Below are 10,624 nucleotides of genomic sequence, written 5' to 3' on the forward strand. Positions count from 1 at the left end.
CATTGATAAACTGCAAACCAAGATGAAAGGACATATTAGCCGCTGCCACTTTCATGAAGGATTCAGAAAAAAAAAAGCATGCGTATAATTACCTCAACAGAGCATGTCCTTTCATTCCTGTGGTGTGTTATATTTTTTACTGGAGAACCATCTTCGACCAGATCTGTATTATATGCTAACATTGAAATAAAGCATTTGAAGTGTGCCTCTCTGACAAATCGTGGCAAATTTGACACCTTCACTACTCCTGTGCCACATGTAACAGATTTCTCTGGGGGAGGTTCCCGGCTCCTCTCCTGGCAGAAAAAGAGGTTTTCGTCATTGAAAACCACTAAGGGGTCAATCGAACCCATTAGAGAAGCTACATGTTCATTTATAAACTAAATAGAGGGAGAAAGAAAAGAATTATTTACTCAAACATGAAGGCAAATAGTGGTTTTTCAAAAGTAAAGCATGCAGTACCTCCACTTCGATGCATTTCTGCTTCTTTCTTCAATGTGTCTAACAGCTGATGTGCCCTCCTCACTAACTATGCCATACAAAATAGCAGTTTTATTCAAAAAATCTCTTAAGTCAATCTGAAAAGAAATCACGGGATGAATGGATTTGGAATGTTGTATCATCATAAATAAGCAGATTTACTTTTCATTTTCAACTTACCATATCAACTTCCTTAAAAAAGGGCCCCAAAATTACTTTTGCCGTTAGGTGGAAGTGTGGTCTCAAGCCACCAGTTGTAAATGGTTGATTCTTGCTTGGGGACAACAGCCCTTCAACGTTGGAACTCAAGTCATTGCACTCAGTCGTGTTCCTCTCACTCTTAACAGGAGTAACAGGATCCACTGAAATAAGTTTGAAAACATTACTTCCAAAGAATAATTACTGGGATTTGAACTTCACAAAACAAGAAATTTAAAAGCCACTTACGCAACAGTTTCTTATGTGCAGGAGACGTGGCATCTGCTAGAATCCAGCCAAAAAAGTTACAGTAAGAAACACCATAAAAATATTACTACAATTTTTAATTTTAAAATTACCTTCATTCGATGTATGTGGTGGACACGTGAATAAACTAGAATTGGACGTGGATGCTACTGGAGCTGGGGTAGTCCTTATATCCAAAACTAAATCTGGACAACAGACAAAACAATGTTTGGCGGAGAAAATTAAGACACGTACTCTATAATATTCTGAGAGAAAACAATGCATGTGAAACTCACTGTTACATTCATTTTTTGTGATGACCACAGACTCGCACTGCGAGGGGTCATACGTTGACAAGAGGTACGCCCCCAGGTTGGTCAAGTAGTCCGGATCCGCAGTCATTATTGCGGCAGCATCATCTTCGACGCGCAGCAAAAATGACTTCGATGCATCATTCCCACACCTAAGTCTAATTTTTTTCATGATCAAACCAGGAGGAATACGTGTAGAACTGAACTGAAGCGAAGTCGAAGTCAAATGACACTTGTTGTTTATCCTCTCTGTATAAACACAACCACCGCCTGCTATAACACGACACTGAACGTCCTGCGCATGCTCCGCACGATCGGCACGATTGCGCGTTGAGCACAACCCCTTAGCGGAATGCGGCTCTTGCTCTCACCCTTCTTGTGGCATGCCCAGTAGGGGCCGTCGACATTTGCGACTTTTCGATTTTGACAACGGAATAGCACTCAAAAGTTGCGTTTTTTAATGCTGATTTCAGATCTGTCCTCGGTTTTGCGATCAGACAAAGCTTTGATGACCCTACCGGCCGTTTTATGCAAAAAAGCGGTGTTTTTCATGTTTTTACTGTGTTAAGGCTCCCGGACAGCCTCCACGTCGTCGGCCAAGGTAGGTGACCGTTGAGTTGTCTTCAGTAGCATAAAAGACAACACTCTGAGCCACGAGGGGTCGTGGGTCACCCCTCTAATGTGCCAAAGACTTGAAAAACTGAATTTTTTTGGTCGAAAATCACTCAATTTTTACCATTTTTTCACCGTTTATCGACTATTACGAGAGCCCACGGGCCCGAGGTCATAACTTACGCAGACCAAAAGGTGTCACTGGGTATAAGAAAGGTCACCCAGCCCCTGCCCGGGCCCGGGGAGGCGCTGGGGCAGCGAGAGAGGCGGTGTCGAATATGTTCAAAATGACCAAAATCAGCTGATCGGCCGCCTGGGACAGGCTGTGTAGGGGATGGGAGCGTGTCGCCGCGCCGGTCACGACGCTTCGCCCGCTGCCCGCCCAGCCGGCCTGCTAGCCAGCCGGCCTGCCAGCCCGTCGGCGCTGCGTAAGCCTGCAAGAGGGACAGAGCGACGGGAGCTGCAGGGCGGGCAGGCTGAAAGCGTTTCCGAAGAATCCATCGCTGCCTCTGTCGCACCCCGGAGGCAGAGCGACGGAGTGCTGCTGGCGCGTGTTGAGTTTGAGTTGCCTAGGCACAGTGAGGCAAGGCGTCAGTGTCGGCGGTGACCGCTGCAAGCGTCGTGCCAGCCTGGCATGGTCGACATGAGCCCCGATGGCCTGAGCCCCGGCCGAGCCCGACTTGAGCGCCGACACGAGCACTGACTGAGCTACGATGGCCCCGAACCGAGCCTGGTTTGAGCTTCGACCTGAGTCCCATCTGAGCCACACGCCGAAAAAATTCCATTTTTGAATTGTTCTTCGAAGATTTTGGTTCAAATTGAAAATTTTAACTTTTTAGGCGCGGGGCTCAAATGAGAATCAAATGAGGCCCAGGTCGGGGCTCAAAACAGGCTCAGGTCGGGGTTTTGGACATCGCAGCTCGAGTCGGGCTCGGCCGGGGCTCAGTTCGGGGCTCTGGCCATCGTAGCTTAGTCAGTGCTCGCGTCGGCGCTCAAGTCGGGCTCGGCCGGGGCTCAGGCCATCGGGGCTCATGTCGACCATGCCAGGCTGGCACGACGCTTGCAGCGGTCACCGCCGACACTGACGCCTTGCCTCACTGTGCCTAGGCAACTCAAACTCAACACGCGCCAGCAGCACTCCGTCGCTCTGCCTCCGGGGTGCGACAGAGGCAGCGATGGATTCTTCGGAAACGCTTTCAGCCTGCCCGCCCTGCAGCTCCCGTCGCTCTGTCCCTCTTGCAGGCTTACGCAGCGCCGACGGGCTGGCAGGCCGGCTGGCTAGCAGGCCGGCTGGGCGGGCAGCGGGCGAAGCGTCGTGACCGGCGCGGCGACACGCTCCCATCCCCTACACAGCCTGTCCCAGGCGGCCGATCAGCTGATTTTGGTCATTTTGAACATATTCGACACCGCCTCTCTCGCTGCCCCAGCGCCTCCCCGGGCCCGGGCAGGGGCTGGGTGACCTTTCTTATACCCAGTGACACCTTTTGGTCTGCGTAAGTTATGACCTCGGGCCCGTGGGCTCTCGTAATAGTCGATAAACGGTGAAAAAATGGTAAAAATTGAGTGATTTTCGACCAAAAAAATTCAGTTTTTCAAGTCTTTGGCACATTAGAGGGGTGACCCACGACCCCTCGTGGCTCAGAGTGTTGTCTTTTAAGCTACTGAAGACAACTCAACGGTCACCTACCTTGGCCGACGACGTGGAGGCTGTCCGGGAGCCTTAACACAGTAAAAACATGAAAAACACCGCTTTTTTGCATAAAACGGCCGGTAGGGTCATCAAAGCTTTGTCTGATCGCAAAACCGAGGACAGATCTGAAATCAGCATTAAAAAACGCAACTTTTGAGTGCTATTCCGTTGTCAAAATCGAAAAGTCGCAAATGTCGACGCCCCCTAATGCCCAGTATGTGTTAGAGGTTCCCGAGAACAAACTTTCTCATCCCTGATTTTCGAAAACACTCGTGTCATGAGGGATTTGTTAAAACAGTTCAAATCCGTTTGAACCCCACAGGATTTTACATTATTGACCACTTCTGCAAGTTGTTTATTGTTTTAAGTACTAGGAGCTGATAGGCAGGCTTTCCGGCTGTCACGGCAGTGGTAAATAAAGCCTTTGTACAGCAGTTTTATGCCTCCCTTTCGTGACGTGATTATTGAAGCAGCGTCGTCAGCCATGTCACCCCGCGTCAGCAACGGTCAACAATCGGCATTGACGCCAGGGCAGTGCCAACTTCGAAATATTCCTCCGCCCTCTGGGGAAGCTTGAGCAGGTAATACGTGCTGCCAGCGAACTTTCACCAGGGTGAAATTTGTACTGGAAATTCAAACATTGGGGAAAATGGAATTGGAAAATGCTGTGCGTTGGGAGTTCCGGGTTTGAAGGGGGTCAACCGACTCAAAAATATTATTCAGCAAGGGGATCGAAAGAGGGGTTCAGGAGCCTAACTTTTGGAGTGGAGGCATTAGGTGCCACGAACTCGTTTAGCGCTATTGCACGGCTTTGCTTCCAATGAGTCACTATTGCAAGACAAATATGGATATTTGCGATCATGAACCCTTCTTAAATTCTCAATTGCAGAGTGTTCTACACATTGCTTCAACAAAAATTACAGGAAGCGCCGCAGGCTAAGGTAGGTGAAAACGCCGGGCGTGGATAGGGTACTTCGGAGAAAACCCAGACCGGAAGTAAGCGACAGAACGGGAGAAACAGAAGAGCGTCGCGCGGCCGTGCTGAGCGGTGGTGGGGGCCGGAATCGGCGGAGTGGGGGTGAAGGCGGCGCGCGCATGCTCCCCCCACTCCTCCGATTCCGGCCCCCACCACCGCTCAACACAGCCGCGCGACGCTCTTCTGTTTCTCCCGTTTTGTCGCTGACTTCCGGTCTAGGTTTCCTCCGAAGCACCCTATTGGCGTAACTGCCGCAGCATCGCGAAGCCTGTTACAAGGAAGGTTTACGCCAGACCGCGTCTTGTCGTAGGCTTCGCGATGTCTCGCGGCCTGTTCCTCCAATCCGCACCTGGCGTACCGGCGTACCTGGTCCAACCTCAGAGGGCCTTGAAGAGGCGGACCCCTGACGTGCTGGATGCTCTGAAGCGGCAGCTGGAGGAGCTTCCGTGCCTGCAGAAGCCACTTCCAGCTATGGAGACACGCTATGTAAGTTACCTACACGGCAGGAAATAACCACAACAAAAGTAGTACACAAATTTCTGGCAAATTTTTATCAGGAATTTAGTGTACTATTCAAGTACAACAATTGTTGTACAAAGTACAATAGAACCGGCATGACGAGTGCTGTGCAGTCCAGGGCTCGTTGTGGTTTGTACAATTCTCGTTGTACTTTCTACAATCCCTGTTGTACTTTGATTGTACAGTTTTTGTTGTACTTTTGTTGTACTATCCACACTTTTTCTTGCAGTGTACATGTACCTAAAGAATATTAATTAAACTGTTAGCTTTTTATATCTATTCACTTTATATTTTTCCAGGCAAACCTTGGGGACGAGGGGGTTTATATGAAAGTGAGCCACCTTCTTCAGGAGCAGTCCCTGCACAGGAAGGATCCAGTAGGACTGTTCCGGGGACTACTAGACCGGCTTGTTCCCGAAGAGGTGGCCTCTAACCCTGCACTCAGCCGAACGGGCCACGGGGACACCGTGTCCATTCCCGAGAAGGTGGTGGTTGCTGCCTACAGTAAGAATTACCGTCAACGGGGGTAACTTGGGACACTTTTTCACGTTTTTTGAACGCCAGAGGCAAGATTCTCAACCCAGACCATTGGAGCCTACCTATGTTAAAGTTTGACCCTTTCCCCATGATTTCATGCTTGTCTGGTTCATTTGCCTCGATTACATCGTTTCCAAGCAGTCTCGAAAGAGTGTCCCAAGTTACCCCATGACCGGGGGTAACTTGGGACAGTAGGTAATTACCTTCATTCCCATGCATCTATTGATGTTAATGGATGTAATGAATTTAAGTCACAACACGCAGACCAAGAATTCAGGCTTAGGAACTCTTGTAGGACCGATATTGGACTATATCTGGGCCTCTACGTGGAACTCTCTTTTCTACTGGTATTTTCAAGGCATTTTCTGAAAATTTCAAAATATGGATTACCAGAAGACAAAACTGCACAGCAAGGCATCTCTTTCCATCATCAGCGTAAAATCCGAAGTTTATGTTATGTCAGGGACCGGGTCAGTCAACTCCTTGGAGGCAAGGACTGCTGGAAACATGAGGAAGAGACTGTTCCAATTACCCCGTAAAATTTCGATTTTTGATAAAATGAAGTCTGGACCGAAGATGGGAAAACTATAATCAACGCCCTTTTGCGAACGTTATTGTCTGTGTATGATCTAACAACCCAGAGAGACTAATCGGCCTAATCTGCATTTCACTCCTTGCACTAGGGGGGTCAACTTGTCAATGTTTGACATATTTTGTCAAAAACCCTATTTTGTAGTTTCCCGTTTCTCAAATACTAATTGTGATGTTATGCGCCTTTTCTACCTTTCCGCGCGTGCCCTGAGGCCTCTGAAACAAAATCCTGCCGCGGGTTTGACGCTAGGAACCCCCGTCGCTGAATGGCAGCACCAACAAGCTGTACAGGGCAGACTGTCCCAAGTTACCCCCGTTGACGGTACATAAGGAAACCATGATGAGTTCTGACAGGGCCAAAAAAAATGAAAACCGCTTGGGAAGAACGACAAGAAGGTGGTCCCCCAAAACCCCAAAGCGAGGACCATGCCCTAGCTCAGCGGTTCCCAACCTTTTTCAGCCCGCGACCCTAAAATGGCTTCCAAAATTTTTCGCGACCCCAGGAACAAAATTACGCGACCCCACCTTTTTCGGGGGGGGGGGATTTTTTTTTTCCGAAAATTAACTGTAACATTTTGAATTTTGACCGAATTTGGAGGGTTTGAGTGCATTTAAAATAGAGGGCCGAAATTTGTAATGAGACATTCACATTTTCAAATGATAGCTGCCTGGCTGTGTTAATTTTGACACCCAAGCCTGGTACTCTTTTGTGCCGCCCACCTTTCAATAACATTGGCGCCTATGCCACGCTTAACATTGGCGATTGCCTCCACTTAGAAAAGTTTTAGCGTGTGTATTCTATGCGTCTGTTTCCGCTTGGAAGCGCCAAAAACACCAAACACCCGTCGGTTTTTCCGTATTTCCGCACTGGCGGTTTCCCCGCAGACCGACCCTCAGGAGCCAACTCGCGACCTCACGCGACCCCAGGTAGCATGCCGCGACCCCAAATGGGGTCGCGACCGACCCAGGGGTTGAGATCCACTGCCCTAGCTTTAAAATTGGTCCTGCAACTCAGAGCAGTATATTACCCTGCGAAAATCAAGTTTAGGAAGAAATTGTAACTTGTACCCAAGATACGACAGACTGGCAACAGCCATGAAAGCCTGTCATCCCACTGACATATGCATTTCTGGATCTTGCGCTGTTGTTGGACTGCAGTCTATGGTGGACCATTGGGTTTTGCGACAGCTCCTCTACAAATCAAAGAGTGTACATAGTATGCTCTAACTGGAGCATGCCTGCAAGCACGCTCTAGCTAGCGCATGCCTGCCAAGCATGCACTAACTAGTGCATACATGCCATGTACACGCTTCCTGATGCAGAAAACTCCCTATCCCTTATGCAGTAAATGTATGCTTCAGTTAGCGTGTACATGGCATGTATGCACTAGTTAGTGCATGCTTGGCAGGCATGCGCTAGTTAGAGCGTGTTTGCAGGCATGATCCAGTTAGAGCGTACCATGTACACTCTTTGATTTGTAGAGTCCAAGCAGCTCCAAGTCTCCCAGGAAAGGAATAATGAGGTGGTCGTCCTGGTGAGTGATTCATTGCAGTATTTGGTATCTTTCCTTTTCTTGAACCAGTCATTTATTAACTGAGCCTTTTGGATTAAGGATGCTGATATTAATGGAAATGAAGGTGATGCCTCAGATCCAGATGAGCGTCGATTGGTGATAGATGAAAGTGACAATGCTGAAAATGGAGATGATACTCACGGCCGGTCAGATAGGTCAAAAAATTCTGTTCCTCATTGCCAAGGCTGTAATGAGCGAGATGCTTTATTTGTCTGTACTGGGCATACAGGACATGACCCCGTCCCGTTTGAGCCCCGATGGTCTGAGCCCCGACCTGAGCCCGGGTTGAGCCCCGACTTGAGCCCCGACCCAAGCCCCAATTTTCAGAGCCCGGATTGAGCCCCGACCTGAGCCCCGTTTGAGCCCCGTTTGAGCCCCACTTGAGCCCCGTGGCAATAAATCATGCAAAAATGCGTGATTTTAGGTCGCGAGGCTCAAATGGGGCTCAAATGGGGCTCAAACGGGGCTCAAAAGGGGCTCAGGTCGGGGCTCAATCCGGGCTCTGAAAATTGGGGCTTGGGTCGGGGCTCAAGTCGGGGCTCAACCCGGGCTCAGGTTGGGACTCAGGTCGGGGCTCAGACCATCGGGGCTCAAACGGGACGGGGCTCATGTCCTGTATGCCCTGTACTGGATGTCTAAGGATGGCAAATCAGGGCACTCAAAGTACAAGCAGAAAAGCCAGGACACGGAACCAGTAGACGAATCTACAATGTTTTTCACTTCCTGGGTGCCCCTACAACTTTACTGCTTAGCTAATGTATGGCCCTGTGAACCAGCAAGTATCTGAAAAAATTATAGTGTGGCAAAATCCACGCCCCGGCTCAACTAGGAACTGTAGGCCCCCAAGGGTAGCGTTTGAGAAAGAAACGCCGAAAATGACACGGAAGAGAAAAAAGTCGTATTAATTTAGAAATAGAAAATCTGAGCCAATCAAGAGCATTGTTATGCACCGTAAAGCACTGCACGCGTTGTACCATGCTGGATAAAAAGGCTTGCAATAGCATAACAGAAACAGCTTCAACACAGGTGTTTCAAAGCCACGCAGGGTCAATTTAAGGGCCGTGTTTACCATCAACAGCTTAAGCAGACGACAAATGACGATCGCCGCACTGCGTACACCGCCATCTTTCGGTGAGTCTTGCAACTACGTCCACCGAAACAGCTCTTAACAAGTCAAAAGGGGAATGACGAGAATCATGTTGTTACCCGTGTGTAAAAATATCAAAGAGATCTATGAATTCTGTAGGCAAGATCATAAGACAGTAATAGAATGTTTTCATGAAGAGGGATTTCTGCAGCCACTGGAAGGTGCAATAATCTTGCCGCACCATGCAAGTGTTGTACAAAAACAAAGCGTACAAGGGAAATCATGCAGCTTACTATAGGAAATGCTCCAAATTTTCCAACATGTGGGATGGGACCTTATTTGAGGGTACACATTTATCATTTGAGGATTGCTTCATTGACTGAGCGATAGCAAAGCCCGTTACTCCAGTGGGGTTACGAAAAAATTTTTGTCTGTGTGTGTGTGTGTGCGCACTTATTCTCCTGAACGGCTCGGCCAAACTGCTCACTCACATGAAGGACCGTTATCCTGTTTGAAGATAGAAGGGGTGATGGACTGTCACTGCTCACTCACATGAAGGACCGTTATCCTGTTAGAAGATAAAAGGAGTGATGGACTATCCTAGTCGTCGTCGACTGAAGAACAAGAAGAATCAGAAAACCGGAAATAAAGTAGATCGGGAATAGGAAGTGAGCCTGGTTAAAGGAAGTTACGCTAACGAATATACTTCTTTCCTTTGACAAAAAGGATTGACACAAGCCAAATTGGTTTTGAAAGAGTGTCGAATCGAAGAACTTTTAAGATGATCTACTCGGACGGGTGAGTGAGGTTAAGTTGCCGGTGCCATTTCCGGTTTAGTGATTCTTCTTGTTCTTCAGTCGGCGACGACTAGAATGGTCTATTACTTGAGCCTACTGACTGTAAACGATGACCAGATTAATTTGTGCTGAGATTAATTTTGTTTCAATTAGAACAGTTAAGTTTCTGTCCGAGATATTTATTGGCTGGGCGATAGCGAAGCCTGTTACTAGGGTGGGTTTGGAAAGTTTTTTTATATGTCTGTCGCACTACTCCTCCTGAGCCGTTCATGAACGGCTCGGCCGATTCAGCTGAGATTTTGCGGGGTCTTTATGTATGTTCGTGGCTCGGCACACGCGAAATTTCACTATCCTAGCTTAACTGGTTCAGAATTCACAGCCGAGAAACACTTTATAAACAGCGAAAAATCCAGTTTTCTGCAGGCAGATCACTCCTGTCTTGACGAAAGGGGGGCTGGGGGCGGAGGCCCCCCAGCCTCGACAAGTGAAAAGTTACTAGGGTCAAGATCGTGATATCTGTAGAATAAGCAACTCTGTTGAGAATGAAGGGGGTTCTGAGGGCCGAGCCCTCCAGTGTGCAACAAGCTAGAAGTAGCCCACCATGGACAAGCCATAGGGTATTTTAACGAATCCCTGGACCGGAAGTCGAAGAACAAAAGTAAGAACCAAAACCACTTCTTCGTTGCACAGACGCTGCCTCAGAGTGGATGGGGAACGTCTGCGCATGCGCAGAAGCCGTTTTGGTTCTTACTTTTGTTCTTTGACTTCCGGGCCAGGGATTCGTTAAAATACCCTATTGCCTGCCGATGGCAGGCAAGCGCCGCAGGCCAAGGTAGGTACGCCAGGCGCGGATTGGAGGGACAGGCAGCGAGACATCGCGAAGCCTGTTACGACAAGACGCGGTCTGGCGTAAACCTACCTTGTTTGCAATAGGCATAAATCACCCGGGGGTCGTCCATAAAGTACGTAACCCACATAAGGGGGGCCGGGGTGAGAGTTTTCGTTAC

The 10,624-nt window shown here is 48.6% G+C and overlaps 1 protein-coding gene across 1 annotated transcript; it reads right to left on the reverse strand.

Annotated features, from left to right (window-relative positions):
- Positions 1-283: 283 nt before the first annotated feature.
- On the reverse strand, positions 284-1,326 carry LOC117642939. Its single transcript, XM_034381576.1, has 6 exons — positions 1,221-1,326; positions 1,038-1,130; positions 928-963; positions 661-842; positions 463-578; positions 284-380 (listed from the first exon to the last, which is right to left on the reverse strand). The coding sequence occupies exons 1-6, from the start codon at positions 1,324-1,326 to the stop codon at positions 374-376; spliced, it is 540 nt and encodes a 179-aa protein (XP_034237467.1). The 3' UTR covers positions 284-373.
- Between the last annotated feature and the right edge of the window lie 9,298 nt (positions 1,327-10,624).

Source organism: Thrips palmi, unplaced genomic scaffold (genome assembly GCF_012932325.1).
Source record: "Thrips palmi isolate BJ-2018 unplaced genomic scaffold, TpBJ-2018v1 HiC_scaffold_16, whole genome shotgun sequence".
NCBI lineage: Eukaryota > Metazoa > Arthropoda > Insecta > Thysanoptera > Thripidae > Thrips > Thrips palmi.

Excerpts from the sequence above, each read along its gene's own strand:
- LOC117642939 (XM_034381576.1), bottom strand. The coding sequence starts at position 1,326 with ATGACTGCGGATCCGGACTACTTGACCAACCTGGGGGCGTACCTCTTG. Across the intron at positions 1,131-1,220 it reads CACAAAAAATGAATGTAACA|ATTTAGTTTTGGATATAAGG; the intron begins GTGAGTTTCACA and ends TCTGTTGTCCAG. Across the intron at positions 843-927 it reads TGCACATAAGAAACTGTTGC|TGGATCCTGTTACTCCTGTT; the intron begins GTAAGTGGCTTT and ends AACTTATTTCAG.